Source organism: Hyperoodon ampullatus (assembly GCF_949752795.1).
Source record: "Hyperoodon ampullatus genome assembly, chromosome: 8".
In the NCBI taxonomy this organism is placed as follows: Eukaryota; Metazoa; Chordata; class Mammalia; order Artiodactyla; family Ziphiidae; genus Hyperoodon; species Hyperoodon ampullatus.
In genome coordinates, this window is record NC_136921.1 from 33,415,018 (window position 1) to 33,432,857 (window position 17,840).

General features: G+C 37.0%; 1 protein-coding gene across 1 annotated transcript in view; it reads left to right on the top strand.

Annotated features, from left to right (window-relative positions):
* Positions 1-17,840, top strand: part of RAPH1 (Ras association (RalGDS/AF-6) and pleckstrin homology domains 1) — a gene marked incomplete at its 3' end in the record, with an annotated part of 84,590 nt that overhangs the window by 17,477 nt on the left and 49,273 nt on the right. Inside the window, exon 2 of the mRNA XM_079710405.1 lies at positions 15,441-15,560. Within this exon, the coding sequence (XP_079566531.1) occupies positions 15,441-15,560 (120 nt within the window). The remainder of the gene's footprint in view (positions 1-15,440; positions 15,561-17,840) is intronic.

Genomic DNA, 17,840 nt, shown 5'->3' on the forward strand with positions numbered 1-17,840 from the left:
TAGAGCAGTGTACTCCCAGACTCCCCTAGGTGTGTCTGTGCAAGTGCACACAGGGTTAGGGATTCAGAGGGGCTGGGAATGCAGAACCATAGAATAAATGTCACCATTATCCGGGAGCTCTAAATTTATTTGATGATAGGCAGTTTTAAACACTTTTTCTATTTTAACTTATAGAGCAGAATGTGAAATTAATATGAAATTTTAAGATAAGATAGTTGAATTCAAAATAAATTTTAGGTGTACAGCAAGCCCACTCCAGGGATATCGCTCATTATGTCACTGGCAGCCACTTTACATACTTCTTGGAATCCATATTTTGTTGTGCAGTAAGTCAAATTTAATTCTTTCTTGTAATCATGACCATTTCTACTGTTCAGACAAATGAATAGATTCTGGGAGGTAAAACCGAAACCCATAATTATTAAATTAAAAGTATTAAATTATTAGAAGTCAAGCACCCTGAACAAGTTCTAGACTCCTGCTGAGACTTCATTTGTGTTGGGAGTTCCGGTTGCAGAGAAGGTGGAAAAGCAAGCTGCCTCAAGCCTCTCCCTCCCCTTAAGCAGTATGCCTAAAGAGTAACTGGAAAAGCGTGCTTTTCCTCTGGAACTAAGACAGGAGAGAGAAGACATAAATTTGAAGGGATTTAGAGTGAAGTCAGTAATTAAATAATAGAACTTCCGTCAAGAATAGATTGAGAAGGGTGGGGAGAGGCCTTTGGATTTAACCAGTCCTTTTTTTTTTTCCCCCAGACTAAAAAAATGAGGCCTAAGGATTTAAATGATTTAGCCCATAGTTTCTGCTAGTTAGTGGCAGAATAAGAATTTCCAGTTTCCTGACTCCTTATCCCAGCTGGCTTAGGCTAGGAACATCTTGCAGACTTTCCTTAAACGGACCAGCTTTTCAGTGTTATTAGATAATAAAGCTTTCTGCTCTTACTAATTCATATTTAGGGCATAAAAATGAAAGATTTACTTGAGTTTTCTTGTTAGCCAGAATTTGTGTTAAAATGTTAGAGGATGTTTATTTAGCATCTATTGTTTAAACATCCCACAGACTCGTTCTGAAACTTTCAGTTAACTATAGACTCTCTCCTGTTTACCCAAAACAAATCTTGACCATCAGTCTTATGTATTTCCATTTTTGGCTGGTTAATGTCAGGAATAATGAGCCATCTCTGGTTGGTTTTCTGACTCCTGCCACAATAAAATACTAAGATATGCAAAGATGGAGGCAGAACTACTTTATGTGGGATTTACTAGTAAAGTGATTCTCCCCAACCTTGAGTTTCTATTCAGAATTCTGGTTAATTCTAAACATTTGTTTTAGCAACTGTATAAATTTTGGATTTTCATATGCAGCTAATTTGGATTAGCTCCTTTGAAGGATACTGAGAGAGGGAAATGATGGAACAGAATGGGGAGAATCTAAAGTGATGGTATGTAAAGCAGGTTGCAGAACAGGATTACAGAATTTTAGAATGAAACCTTGGAAAGGAGAGAAAGGGATATAAAGGAGGTTGAGAGAAGAGATACATTGTGATAAATTTATTGATAAACTTCCTTATACTTTGAATTGAATAAATTATTTGCTTAAGACTAGTTTGAGTTAGGTTTCTGTCACGTGCAGAAACCCTTACTAATACTCATTTAATTTTTTTTTTAATTTTTTATTGGCTGTGTTGGGTCTTCGTTGCTGCGCGTGGGCATATCTCTGGTTGTGGCAAGCGGGGGCTACTCTTCCTTGCCGTGGGTGAGCTTCTCATTGCAGTGGCTTCTCTTGTTGAGGAGCATGGGCTCTAGGTGCGCGGGTGTCAGTAGTTGCAGCACAAGGGCCCTAGAGCGCGTGGTTTTCAGTAGTTGTGGCTCGAGGGCTCTAGGGTGCAGGCTTGGTAGTTGTGGCACATGGACTTAGTTGCTCTGCGGCACGTGGGCTCTTCCTGGACCAGGGCTCGAACCTGTGTCCCCTGCACTGGCAAGCGGATTCTTAACCACTGCACCACCAGGGAAGTCCCTCATTTGTTAATTTTTATAAGAGAGTCATATAACACAGCTGTTGAATCAGATCATATAATATAAAACTATTCTGCTGAAACTAGAATGCATTGTAGAATTTTTTTTTTCTAAACCATTCCTCTATTATAGAGAAATTAATTGTAAATGTGTTGGTTCCTTTAAGTTAGTATTTTTGAGAGCTGGATAAATTAGCCACTTTTTTTTTTTTTTTTTAAAGAAATGCACCTTTAGCTTTGAGTCATCTTAAATTAGATGTCATCTTAAATTTTAAGTCATCTAAAATTAGAAATATTTAACAAAAAAGTTGAAATTCAGGTGAAGAATTGATTCTTTGATAGTTGCTCTGGGGTGAAAAATGAGAACCATATGGTCTCTTACTAGAAGCCTATGACCTAGTTGGGTGTGGAAGGTGATAAAGCAAGTGCACAAATAACCACCACACAATACAAAGCTGATTAGTGATAAATGCCATAGAGAGGTACAAAGTTCATGGGCCTCTCAGAGGAAGTAGTACCTAATTATTCTTTTGTTTAGAAGTGTTTAAACTTTTTTTTTAGTTTTCTTTAAATTAAGGTATACATACTTAACATTCACATTTTTAAAGTGTAAATTTCAGTGGGTTTTAATATTCACAGGTTGTGCAACTTCACCACTATCTAATTCCAGAATAAACTTTTTTAAAAATTCAAATATTTTTAGCTATGATATGCCCTCTAGTTCTTAGGCTCCACCACTCCCTACTGGTTAACATCTGGCTGCCTCTGGTCTTTATATTGGCCACCTGATTCCTGAAGGCATTTAAGTTTGCCTCCAGGCTTGAGGAGTTGTTTTTCTAGTTTCCTTTACCTTGGAAGCAAGCCAGCATTACCCTGGGGTTGCAGGTGTAGGGAACACTGGCTGCTGTCTTGCTGAGCATCCTTTTCCCCACCTCTATCCCTTTTCCCACTCTACCCTCTGACTCCTCCAAGTATGGTCCCCACCTCTGCTGTAGCCTTTTGAGAGGGATGACTTCTGTTGCCTTCGAGAGGGCTTCCTTGGAATAAAATCCAAACTGCTTTTCTTGGCTTACAAATCCTTACATGATCTGGCTTTTTCTTCTCATCAGACTAATCTTTCTGTTCCATGACATAGCAAACTTGTACCCTCTGCCTGGAATGCTTTTCTCTCTGATCTTTGCATGTCTGATTCTGTTTTGTCATTCATATCTCATTTTAAATATCACTACTCAGAAAGGTCTTCCCTGGTCATTGAATCTAAAGCGGCTACTTGCTCACTTTCTACACAACCCTAATTTATTTATCACCACAGTTGTCATGGGTCTGATTTTGTTGCTGTTGTTAATAATTTTCTCTCCACTAAAGTGTAAGTTCAGTGTTAGTGGGTCCCTTGTTTGTCACATGTATAACTGCATCCTGAGCTTCTAGAGCAGTGTTTGGCACATAGCATGTGCTTAATATGTTTATTTGTTGAATAAGTGGTTGCTTTGAACTATGGCTCCTGCACTGGTTCATCTGCCAGTATGATTCCATTTCTGTCTTACAGAAATTTGCCAAAAATCTCAGGTCCTTTGATGCCTTTGCCGGCTCCAGCTCTCACTGCCTTTATGAGTTAATTCCCTTTTGTAATTGTTTACTGTCATTTCAATGGAATGAAATGTATTCTGTCTGTCTTTTGACAGGTTGAGATGTTTTAGTCAGGTTGAAAACATGAACAACAGCCAAGTTAGGAAAGCATGGCTTGTTTTTTTGACAATACTAAGTAGTTTAGGTTGATTGAAGGGTAGAAAATAAGGTTGAGAATTTAGATTGAGGCCATGTCAGAGAGGGTCTGAAATCATTTGATGAAGAGTTTGTACTTAATTCAGAATGTCCTGGGGAACCCTTGTGGGGTGTTTGAGCAGAATCATGACTTGAAAAGAGTTTTTAAGGAAGATTGGTCTGACAGTGATGCAGTAAAGAAGAGAGGTCAGTTAGGAAGTTACTAGAATAATCTGAGGATGATTCATTGTGAATCCGAACCAAGATAGTGGTCAACAAAATGAAAAGGAGGGCAAGGAGTTAGAAAAATATTTGAGCCTCCTGGGGCTGACACTGATAAATTTCTCTGTGATCATTACAGTTCAGCAATGTGACTTTTTTTTTTAGATGGATTGGTTGATTGTATGGGGAACTGTATTGAATATCTTCTGTCAGTAATGTGTTATAAATGTCTTTCTTAGAATTTTTACATTTATGAGAGAGATGAAACAGAAAGCAGACATCTCAGCTTTGTTGAGTCGGGGATATTTGGTCAGCTCTGGCACTTCATATCTCTGGATGTTGGCAAGAGGTCAGGGAATATGTTAATGAATAATGCAGGGTAGTGTAAGTGTTTCACTGTTTAACTCCCTTTGTTCTCACTAAATGTAACAAAATTTTAAAAATCAAAACATCTTTTAAAAATCCCATCTTAAAGTCTATATTTAGCTTTAGCCTCATTATTTGATTAAATAGTAGTCTTTGATTTAGAACTGAATTCTGATTTCTTCCTGACCTACTTGTGATTTTAACCAACTTTTTTTTTTTTTCACTTAGTTACTTTATTTTTACATCTGAAGTTTGGAAATGATTGTCTTTTGCCTCTGAAAGAATTATCTGATGAGTAATTATTTTTCTAAGATGTTAAGCTTTTATTTCCATTAAGTAAAACTAATTTTATGATGACCAAACTAACCTTAAAAAGTTAACTGAGTAAACCAGGCAAATGCAGTTTAGGAATGGTAACACATGCATACATAATGAAAACCATATGTTGGAGAAATATGCAAGTGTTTTTTAGGGTTGTTAGGGTAAACAGCGTTATTTTATTTGGTAAAAATGTTTTCAACCTATGTTTTTTTCTTTAAGTTTATTTTTGAATTTTTAAAAATTCACAGTGTTTTCCTAACTAAACTACAACTTCCTGAGGGTAGAGACTGTTCTTTCTTTTCTTTGTCTCCCCTGCCTGCCTTCTCTCTCTTCCTTAATTTATTTTGATATAATTTTAGACTTACAAAAAAGTTGTAAGAAGAGTACAAACAACCCCCATATTCCTTTTACCTAGATTCACCTATTGTTTACATTTTGCATAATTATCATTACTCTCTCCCTATATACATATTTACACACACACACACTCACACATTTTTTTCTGAGCCAGTTAAGGATAAGTTGCAGACATTATGCCCCTTTATGGCTAAATTCTTTAGTGTATGTTTCCTAAGAATAAAGATATTCTCTTATATAACAGCAGTACAATTATCAAAATCAGGAAACGTTTCATTGATACAGTACTATGATCTAATCTATAATCCATAGTCAAATTTTGTCAGTTGTCCCAATATTGTCCTTTATAGCTTTGTTTATACACTTAACATTTTCTCTCTGGGTCCAGGATCCTGTCCCAGTATCAAACACTGCATTTAGTCGTCCTGTCTCTTTAGGTTTCCTTTAATCTGGAACATATCTTCAGCCTTTCTTTGTGCTCTTGGCCATTACATTTTTGAAAACTACAGGCCAATTATTTTATAAAATGGCTCTTATGATTGATTTAGTAATGAATTTTTGTCAGGAATACCACAAAATGATAATGTGTCCTCTCAGTGCATCATTACAGGAAGCATAAGGTTTGCCCCAGTATTGATGTTGTTAAGTTTGATAACTTGGTTAAGGCAGTGTCCCTCCAATAATTTGTGGGGCGATACTTTGAGAATATGTAAATGTCACATCAAATATTCACCCGCTAGTTTTAGCATCTATTGATGGTTCTTGCCTGAATCAGTTGTTATTGCAGTGGTTGCAGTGGTGATCTTCTGTCATTTCTTCTGTTAATTAGTTGGCATTCTACTGTAAGGAAGAACTTTCTCCCCTATTATGTTTATTTATATCAGTATAGATTTATGGATTCTTGTTTTAGTCAATGTGTTATACTTTTTTCTGTCATAATTTATTTTGATGCTTAAATTGTCCCAGAATAGGCTCCTGGGACACCGGCCCCCCCTTCCCCCCCAGGCTTGCTCCTGTGTCCGTATGACATGTCCCCATCTTTATTGAGCAGTTTTTGGCACTAGATGTTCTAGGGGCTCATCTTGTTATTTTCTCTGCCCCAGCCCTGGAATCATTACTCCAAGGATCTCTGGTGACTTTTTGGGTAGAATTTGTATTTAGAAACCAAGAACTGGGAACTAGGTATTCTAATTGCTACTGGGGTATTACTGCTACGAGGCCCTTTCAGTGGACATACCTATAAACACACATACACATAATATCTGCCTTTATTTCTGCCCCTCCCTTTATCTCTATCTGTTTAAAACCTTGAGTTCATACTGATGATTCAAAATCCAATCCAAATGGTTTCTCTGCTGCAGGCTACAGCTGTCTGGCAGTCTCCCTTATCCCCCAAAGTATGGGCTGCCTTGAGGGGCTGCATTTCCTGCCGTTCATTTGCCTGTCTTACAGGAGAATAGGGCAAAAGTGGAGAAAAACAGTAGTCTACCACCACCCTAATGAGGCTTTCAGTAATTTCAAGACAGTTTCTCCTACCCAAGAGAGTAGTAAAGTTGTAGCCTCTACTTTCAGTTGAACCTGAGAGTGCATGAACAGTATTAGCCATCTCCAAAGATAACTACATACTTACGTAGTATAGCAGGAAAGGTCCCAAGTGTGGAGCAAGATGAATATCCCTGGAAGCAGTTGTGGAAGCCACACATACACACCCACACCCACACCTACACACACACCCACATATGTATATATACTGTATTAGTTTCCTAAGGCTGCTGTAACAAATCGCCACAGACTGGGTGGCTTAAAAAACAACAGAAATACTTTTCTCACAGTTTCTGAAATAAACTTGAAAAGCTGGAATATAAATGAAAGAATTTTACACTTATTATTTTTTGGTTTTGTTTTTCAGTTTTTAATGTTTATTTTTTAGTTGCCCTGTGATTTCAGATTATGGTTTGTAGTATACTGTGTAATAAGTAATTATAAAATTGATCATTAGAACATCTTATTTCTGGGAATGGTAGGAGTTTCTTTGTAGAACATTGAACTAAGATTGTTTTTTCCACTTAGATAAGGAGTTCCTGTTTGGGGTTTAGTAGATGAAGAATATCTAGTATTATGAAAATCCAGTGTAAATAAAAGAATGAATATGGTTCATCCTGTTAAAAGAATTCCTTTACTAGGGGCTGTGTTTAAGTGCTTGATAAATAAAACATTAAATTAACAAAATTGCCTTTGATTTGACTTTTAGCTCTTGGGCATTATAACCTCTGTCAACTGTTACAAGAGCTCTTGCTTGTTTTTTGTTTTGTTTTGTTTTGTTTTGTTTTTGCGGTACGCGGGCCTCTCACTGTTGTGGCCTCTCCCGTTGCGGAGCACAGGCTCCGGACGCGCAGGCTCAGTGGCCATGGCTGACGGGCCCAGCCCCTCCGCGGCATGTGGGATCTTTCCGGACCGGGCCCTGCATCGGCAGGCGGACTCTCAACCACTGCGCCACCAGGGAATCCCTCTTGCTTGCTTTTATGCTTCTTTATATGATCTTTAGTTACCTCACAGTTAATGTACATGATAGTGAAGAGGATGTGTTAGTTACATCCTGGGTTGTCAAAAAAACAGAGGCATAAATAGAGGAGTAGGTATAAGGGTGTGAATCACCTCCCCTAGTATTTCTCTTTCCTCTGAGCAAGGAGGGGTTCACAGTGGCTGGCCCAAGAATAGTACACCTCTGTATTTATTAGGGTGGTTCACTTCCATGTGGAAACTTTACAAAACTTAGTTCCATGTGTCAGCTCATTCCCAGAGGACCAGGCAATGCACGTTTGCTCATGGCCAGTGAGTTTACTGGGCATGCTCCTGCAAAGCCTTTGGATGACATAGTACTTTGCTTCTTGTCTCTTTCAACACTTAGGAGATGGTAGTTTCCTTTATGCACAGGCCTACAAAAGGAACTTCGTTCTTAGAGAATTTGTTAATCAAGCTACCTCTATGTTTACCACCTTTCCCCGTAGTTAGGATTAATGTTCTCTGAAGTCATGGAAGATATTTTTTGCTTTCTTTGTACCTTGCATAATGCTTTTTGTAGGCAAGGTGTTTTGAAGTGTTGGACCCCAAGTAGAACTTGGGCCTTTTCTGTTGAGGGCCACTAACCTCCAGAAAAAACTTAAGTGATTGGATATACAGAACTTTTGATTTCTGTTTTTAAACTCATCTGATTTATAAATTAATAACAAGCTATAAAATGATGTTTAAGAAAAGGCTCACACTGGAAAAGGATCCTCAAAAAAAGAACCAGTGTGTTCATAGAACATAGATATATATAAATAAAAGAAACATATCAAGCATCAGAAATTTAGAATTTGGGGAAAAATCTGTTTAGGTTCTCCCTTTCACATTTTTTGTGAAATTAAGTTACCTATGTAAAATGCAATAATTACATAAAAGAATGAATAATAGGGCTTCCCTGGTGGCGCAGTGGTTGAGAGTCCGCCTGCCGAGGCAGGGGACACAGGTTCGTGCCCCGGTCTGGGAAGATCCCACATGCCGCGGAGTGGCTGGGCCCGTGAGCCATGGCCGCTGAGCCTGCGCGTCCGGAGCCTGTGCTCCGCAACGGGAGAGGCCACAACAGTGAGCGGCCCGCGTACAGCAAAAAATAAATAAATAAATAAAACTAAAAATTTATATAACCATTTATCTGATTTCTGGGTGGAGAAGAATTTACTGAACAAAACAGTGTAAGAATGTTTTTCACTATTTGTACATTTGATAACTTAAAAAAAAATGTTTAGCAGTGTCTTAAAAAAAAAAAGTCCAACGAAGTTAAAAGGTAAAACCTGAGGAAAATGTTGCTATACACACAACATGTTTAATATCTTAATTCTGTAAAGTGCTCATGTAAATTCAATTGGTTTGTTTTATTTTATTTTCTCCTCTTCTTCTTTTCTATCAACCTTGCCTTTATACTGTTTCAATTGGTTTATTAAATTCCCAGCTTCCATTTGGGCCGTTTACACGTGCTACAATTTAGTTCACAACAGAACTGAGTTAAGAGTTGTAGGTCCAGAGAGAAACATACCTCTTGGTGCCCTATTTAGATGAGTAGTTAATAGCCCTCTATCCCCCACAGTTCTCACTTCATTTTACATTTTGTTGTGTCCTGTTTCTCTCCTTTTCCTTCTTAGCTCTGACTTCCTCCCTCTTTTTGATGGGTTCTCTTCCTCTTTTCTCACCTTACTAAATTTAACAGAGTTTTTTTCCTTATTGTTTCTTTTGCCTGATTTAGGTTTCCTTCCTCTTGCTTTTATTTTGCAAGAGTTGTATCTTACGCATTTGGGGGCACTCCTTGAACCTGGAAGTCTTCACAGCCCCCCTTCTCTGGTGTCTGTTTTTCTTTAGAATTATCAGATTAGAGCAGCATAGGAGATGTTTTTCTTTTTTTTGGAAATGCATTTATTTTATTTATTTATTTATTTTATTTTTACTTTTGGCTGTGTTGGGTCTTCATTTCTGTGCGAGGGCTTTCTCTAGTTGTGGCAAGTGGGGGCCACTCTTCATCGCGGTACGCGGGCCTCACTATCGCGGCATCTCTTGTTGCGGAGCACAGGCTCCAGACGTGCAGGCTCAGTAGTTGTGGCTCACGGGCCTAGTTGCTCTGCGGCATGTGGGATCTTCCCAGACCAGGGCTCGAACCCGTGTCCGCTGCATTAGGAGGCAGATTCTCAACCACTGCGCCACCAGGGAAGCCCGGAGGTGTTTTTCAAAACTGTTTTTGTGATAGAGCTACTGAAATGTAACTGGACATAAAGAACTGAAATTTATTTCTAAATAACTCTGAGAAGAAGCATGGAACTTTTGCTTCTTCCATGGAGGAGGAGTAATTGGGGTATGTTAATTAGGAGATCCTGATGCTGCTTAGTTTTTTTAGGGTCTTCGGGAGTACTTATTGTAGGTTGTTCTGCCTTTAACCAAATTGTGGTCATGCAAAACTGCATTACTTTTGTCTTGGAAGTCCTCCCAGTAATTATAACACACTATTGCAGTTCTCAGGCTTTTGTGGGCATAAGCAATTCCCTGGGGGGACTTGTTAAAAATGCCCCCCTCCTGGAAATTAGTATTCAGATCTTGGGCACGCCATTTTAAAGCTGACTTCAAGAAGAAGCACCCCAGGTAATTTTGATGTAGGTCATCAGTAGACCACAGTTGGAAAAATGTTGCCAAATGGCAGCAAGTCCAAACTCTTTGATATGGCTTATAATGTTGCCCCTACCTCCCTCTCCAGCCCCATTTTCCATGGGTCTATGCCACACATCCTATGCTTCAGGAATGTTAAGCCACCTAGAGTTCTCAACATGTCTTAACCTTCTCACACCTTTGTATACCCTGGCACATGCTGGTCCCTCTGCTTACAACCCTCTTCCCCATCTCTGCCTTGCATATTCATTCTTCAGGTCTCTACTGAAGCATCACACCTTTCCTCTCTTCTTCTCAAACGGAATTAAACTACACTCACATAACAAAACTCTATTATAGCACTTAACATAGTGTTTCATCATTGTTGATTTCCTGGTCTGTTTCCTACTAGATTATATATACTTAAGGACAGAGTCTGTCATGTTGATCTCTGTTCCCCCAGTGTCTGGCACATGGTAGATGTAGAGTAAATACTAAATAATATCAAAGCTTCTCTTGCCTCTTTGGAACATTAAGCATGCTAGATCTAAAGAAATGCTGTAGTAGCAGCTCTGCACTCCTGTATTCTGAGAGTTTTCACGTGTTTTTAAGTATAGAGCACTTATTTTTACAAAAAGCAATTATTCTTTTAAGTGCTTTTACAAAAAGCAAGTATTTTGAATTATTTTTGAATTTTTGAATTAAAGGGACAAAAAGAGTTCGGTAATAAATAAGGCACCCTGGCTATATACCATGTATTTTTCTTGTGACTTGTGAGTATGTGACTTGTATAAGTTGTACTTCCTCTCAAGACTTTAATTTCTGTATCTGTAATTCTAACTAGTACTCACAGTGGCCTTCTAATGGTCTTTCCCTTTTCTAATAACTCATACAGGTACCATGTCCTCTAACTAAAATACCATTTCTCTCCCTACCTCCTTCATTTCTGTGTTTAGTTCTTCCCAGTTGCCTTCTGGAGGAAAAAAATAGGTTTGGCTTTCAAGGTCCTGTATGACCGGGTTCTTTCTTAGTCCTTCACCTTTAAATCTCACTCTTCCTTCTTGTTTTATTTGACAGTCTTACAAAAACAGACCTTCTTCTTTGCTCTTTATAATTAGCCCTACCTGGAATATATTTATTCAAATCCTTAAGTCCTACTCTAAGCCCCACCTTCTTGATAAAGATCACCATTCCATCTTGCAGTGAGGAAATTGAATAGTAAACCAAAATATCTTCCAAGAGGAAGGTTAATAGGGAAAATATGCTTGAATGTTTTAACTTCATGGAAAATTTAGTGGGAATAATATTGTTTCATACTAAGGCATACTAAATGGATAGTTTTGTTATGTGTAGTGGAGCTACAGTTTTCACCTGTAGTAATTGCAGCACAATTATTCACTGTTATTTGTGAAATGAAACCAACCAGCATATAAGCAACTATGGATCATTCCCCCGTTATTTCTGTTTTCACTTCATTAATAAAATAAATGTAAACTAGTTTAAAATGTTAGTTATTATTAGCTGTAATCTATTATTTTTCTGTAATAAACATGAGTTTGAAATAATATTCAGGCTGACTAAATTTTCTCATTACCTGAGCCCTAACTTCCTTGTTTTTTTCCAGTTGGATGTTGCTAGGCATCTCTCAATCTGTCTTCAAAACAGAATCCACATTCTTCCTTCCCCCACAACCTGCTCCAAGGAACAGCAGTGGGCAGGACTGTGTGGCTGGAGGGGAGAGTGGGAATAGAGGTCAGAGAGGTCCCTGAAGGCCAGGATCACTCAGGGCCTTCTCGACCTGCCAGCGACTTTGGGCTTTGTTCTGTATTCAGTAAGTCTGCACTTTGGAAGCGAAAACCTTTTCATTTGTGGCAGAGTACATTTGTTCTTTAAGGAAATAGTTTCCCTCAGATATAATGGAGCAGGGGATTTGAGTGAAACCTTAGTATGTTCCTCCTAAAGTACCTAATTTAATAGAGTAATTCAATAGTATTTGTTCTAGTATGTTTTCTAGTCTAGTTTCCTTGGGCCTATTTCTACATCATTAAGGAAAAACATCACATTAGAAGCTATCCATTTAAATCCTTTTTTAAAAAAAATTTTTTAACATCTTTATTGGAGTATGATTGCTTTACAATGGTGTGTTAGTTTCTGCTTTATATCTAATTATTTTTAAAACAAAATTTGTAAGTTCTCTTTTCTTCTTAAAAAAAAATTTCCCCTTTTTGTTTGGAGGGACAATTGACTGACTAGTGTATAATTTAATTTGCATTTTCTGCTGTCATCATTTCCAGCAGGGGCATTATGTTGGCAAAATTCAGGTTTAGAATTGTGATTTAATTGGAGACAGGATTGATATGTAATAAGGAATGAATTGCCTTACCAGACTTGCTGACTTTTAGACAGTGCAGAGCCTATAAACTTTCTTGGGGCTCCTCATTTGGTGTGTGTAGTAAACAGAAACAATGCCATATTGGGGGTAGGAGAATAAGGATTAATTAACATCAGCTTCTAGGGAATGGAGAGTGCTGTTTTAGAGTATAGATCCTTTAAGAAATGTTGTAGGACCTAAATTTTTATTGGAAAAGTCTCTGAATAAAATGTCTAAAGTTCATTTTTGTAAAATAACCCATGTGGTGACAGAAATTCAAGAAAGGACAAAATTGGCAAAAGTTACATAAATAGTAAAAGTCTAATAGTTACTTTAAATTTTTGATTTATTTTATGACTCTGTCATTGTTCCTTAGCATATGTTCCTTTACGTGAGTCAATAGTAGTCTAGATAAAACAAAATTATTAAAAATTTTGAGAAACTTTTTAAAATCCAAATAATTATTGGGTTTGAATAATAGGAAAAAAACTCACAGAACACACCAGACTTTGGTGTGGAGTCTGTAGTTCTATTTGGATCCATGACAATTTAAAATATTCATATTCATTTTGAACTGTTTAGTGTTTGTGCTGTAAAATTATATTCCTATTGTTTCATTTTTTTCCAGTGTAGCATCTTCCTTATGGGCATTTGCAATGTGTGCTCAGAAGGGAAGTGTAGGCATAAGTGTCATTATCTCAAAGCAGAATTCTTCCTAGAATATTTTTGCTTCTGGGTTATTCCAGTGTTTAGTTTTGAAGATTAGGGAGGAAAAGGAAGTTGACTGTTAACGTTCCCAGTTATGTTGCTTGTTGGCCCTCATTATGAAGACTGAGTATTACTACTCTTAGATGTTCTCAAACTAGCAACTGTTATTCGAATAATTAAGTCACCTGGTGAGATGAGGTTTTTCTTTGCACTAACTTTTTGTTTTTAATGGGTTGATAACTTTTAAAAAATATTTATTTATTTTTGGCTGCGTTGGGTCTTTGCTGCATGCGGGCTTTCTCTAGTTGTGAGCAGAGGCTACTCTGTAAATAATTAAATAATGAATGAAAATCTTAGAAATAGTATTAATACAAGTGAACTATAAAAACCAAATGTCTTTAAGAGCCAAATTTATGCATTGGAAAATTAGTTGATCCATTTTCCATTTGTCAAGGTAGAATGCCCTGATTTATACATGCTTATAGTAGTGAAATTAAGAAATGAGAATCTCTTAAGTGGTTAAATGGGATACGATCTGATTTTCAACATTATTAGAACTAAATTCAGTTTTGATTTTGCAACATTATTTGACCGTTTCTACAAAATTTTATATGGTAAAATAAGGTTTAAAATTTAACTTCATGGCACCTCATCAGATAGCTAAAATCCTTATGTATCTCAAAACTGTATTTAAGGACCACAGAAATAATTTTGTTGATTGCTGCTTTGGAGGTATAAGATGTATATAAATTCTTATTCTAGATTAAGGATATCTTTAATCTGTGAAGAACTGTTTAAGCTAACTGACAAGTTGTATTCTGAATATTGCCTAGATCCACTAGAACAAAATTTGTGTTTTCATAAACGTGAGTCAAGAGTATGGCATGTACAATGAAGATATTCATTGTGTCCCTGGGAAAGTTAATGGGTGTTACTCCAAGTTGAAGGAAAAGGATCTGTGGTCAAGTAAATTTGGAATATGTTGGTTTAAGCAAAGCTAAGCTTTACTGAAGATTTCTCAGAGCCTTTAATATTGAAATATTTTATATTAATCAGATTAATCTTACTTTAAGAATTTTAAGTATCTGGTCAGTCATTGATCTTACTTTGTTTCGTGTAATCTTTTCCTCCTTTCACAAAATAATATGCAAGTTCCGTGTCAGATATCACGTTATTTTATTAATGGGAAGAAAGAAAATATCTCTTCTTTCAAAGGACTTAACACGTGAGAAGTCACCACATGTAGGAAATTTTGTATATGAATTTTCAATTCCTGTTTTCTATTTGAATTCTAGTTCCTTGAATTTTGTAGGGACTGATAGGGAAGTTAGTAAAAGACAAATGGGTAGAAAGTAAGAGTAAGATAGAAGGAAGAACTAATTCAACAAACTGAACTAGATTAAAGGTTTTTGCTTCGTCTTTTCTCTGAAATGCTTTTTGGACTAAGGTTTTCATGATACATACTTATTTGAACAAATTTTTACAGAATAAATAAGATAATAACTTGCTCATTAAAGTCTTCTGAAATTATTTTTCTGTGGTGTTTGGGGGTGTTGCAGGATCTATTAGTGGAAAGAACTGTACTACTGTAATATCCTGTGACTAATGGGAGTGGCCTGTGATTTAAAAACCATTGTTGTAAAGCAACTATACTCTAATAAAAATTTTTTTAAAAAACCATCATCACTTGTGATTCTGGTTATAATCTGATAGTTTGTTCTTTCACAATTTCCTAAAAATTCGAGACTTAATTGCTCATTTCTACTCACTTGTTAACCTTGTTAACCTTGTCTCTTATGACTTCGTTTCCTTTTTTTTTTTTTTTTTTGTGGTACGCAGGCCTCTCACTGTTGTGGCCTCTCCCGTTGCGGAGCACGGGCTCCGGACGCGCAGACTCAGCGGCCATGGCTCACGGGCCCAGCCGCTCCGCGGCATGTGGGATCTTCCCAGACCGGGGCATGAACCCGTGTCCCCTGCCTCGGCAGGCGGACTCTCAACCACTGCGCCACCAGGGAAGCCCTCGTTTCCTTTTATAATATAATCTCTAGTTTTCAAAGTTTGACTCCAGAGAGTTGCGATATGTATCAGAACATACACTGCATGATTTTTCAAGTTCAACCTATAACTATTCATTTTACACAAATATCTGTATTTCAGATGGAGCAGCTATCAGATGAAGAAATTGACCATGGTGCTGAAGAAGACAGTGACAAGGAAGATCGGGACCTGGACAAAATGTTTGGAGCCTGGCTGGGGGAGCTAGACAAACTCACTCAGGTTAGAAATTGTGCTTGAAACACTGGTTGAGGATTTTAAGTCATCACTATGTGCTAAAACTTTACTGCGTAGACATGAGGATATGAATATAGTTTATGTTTTAAAATACTGCTATAAAGGGAAAATGTCCAAAACATTAACAAGTAAATGAATAGTAATCTACAACACAAGATGTTGTCTTCTGTGGTTATTTTAAGGAGTTAAAAAAAATGCTTTTGACAGAGGTTCTGTGCATCTAGAGGGATTTCTTAAAATCTGTTTCATAAATTGAGTTGCTGCCTAAAAAGTTTTAAAGCCTAAAATGTAAAAATCTAAATTTTAGCAAATCCTATTCTATAACTTAGTGAGTATGAACACATTTTACAACATAAATAATATCCTCACATGCAGATATTTTCTATTACATGATTCCAGAACACTGACAAAATTTCATCCTCAGCTGCATTTGAAAACAGTGGCAGAGCTTTTTCATTTTGTTTTATTGGATCTTCGGTTTTAAAAAAAGAAGAAAGACTTTATCCTCTAAACCAGGTCACTTTTTAGAATAAAAGTGTATACTATTACTACCCCAGTTAATACATTATATTCAATATATATGAAGATAGTTATGTTTACTAAAGCAACGTTAACTTTATGACAATGAGAAAGAACATTAGAACAAAACTTATTTTCACTCATCCTTAAATATCATCTCCGGGAAGAATTTTTGTGTAAATTGCTAAGTATGAGATTTGTTAACCAGTAGAAAAGTAGGTGGTAAGGTGGAAACTTAAAGTACTAGTTTGTTTCTGTATCTCTTTCTATAGCAGTCTGGGATTGAAACTGAGAAACTCTTCATGTAATTCTTGCTAGATCATTTTGAAAAGCAGACATGTTTGTGACCACAGCCTGTTAATGATGAATTTTGAGAAGAACGCTTTCAATCTTACTAGGATTTCATAAGGATTATGCTCTTCATCTCCAATCAGAAGAAATAACAGTATTTGTGGTGATAAAGGTCTTTTACGTAGTTACCAAACCATTTCAGTTTAATTCTTAATTTTTTTTTTAAAAAGTGATTTTGGCATGGAGATGATGACTAGGCTGTGCAGTTCTATGCTGAGGAGAAAAAGGAAAGAGGAAGGAAAGAAGAGGAAATAGAAAATGTTAATGCTTGAAGGAAGTATGTGAGGGCCAGCTGTCATGTGTGGGATTTCCTTTTTTTTTGGCCGTGCTGCGTGGGTTGTTGGATCTCAGTTCCCTGACCAGGGATTGAACCCAGGCCACAGCAGTGAAAGCCCAGAATCCTAACCACTTGGTCACTAGGGAACTCCCAGCGGTTTCCTTGACTGTGGGTTTTATTGTCCATCCCTGGCGAGGGGTCAGAAAAGAGAAAAGACAGGTAGGTATCAGTCCAGCCACTCCGGGTGGAGTAAACTCCATGCTACTCCACTGTAGATGGCATTTCTACTGAATACAATAAAACCTTGTATTCTTCCCTATATTTTAAATTCCCTGACATACAGATGTGAAGAGCCATTCATCAAAAAAGTTGGCTCCTAAACTAATGCTGTAACAGTTCTTTTTTTATGTATGAAGCTGTCTTTAGAGAGAAAACAGGTTAAAACTATTGCATAACGTGGCTCGCTGCTAGCAAGTTGCTTTTTAACACTTCAGAAATTTTCAAAAAATATTTTACTTACTAAGTTGGTGGCTGAAACTTAAATTCTTGTTTATTTCCTCATTTTAGTTAACTGCAGAGTCATCTATGCACCTGTATTACCCGAACGATGTTAATGGATTTTCAACTTTATATTAAATCAGTTTTAAGTTTTAAGTGGTTGTTGAATCATCTGAAATTGTTTGCACAATTTTATATGTATTTGCATTTTTCTGGAAGAAGGTTCATGGCTTTTATCACATTCTCAATGACTTCCACTCCCACCCTGACTCCACCCCCTGCCAAAAAAAAATGTTAAAAAACCACTCTACTAGATTACCCATTTCTTGGCATCAAGGAGTATTTCTTATTATATCCCTTTTTGCCCCAGCATCATGGACACAGCAGATAATTATAATAAGTATTTGTTTATTTGAACTGATGAGTAGATTGAGTTTTAATATGTTTTCAATTATATTCAGGTTTTACTGAAAACATTACCTACATACTATTCTTCATTTCCACTGAGAGAAGGAGGATTAGGCCTTAAATTGCAGCGGAAGAATTTGGTTTGAGGTTAAAGGAGAATATCCTAGCTGTTTCCCGAAACTTTGAAATAAGACACTGAATGGCTGTGGATC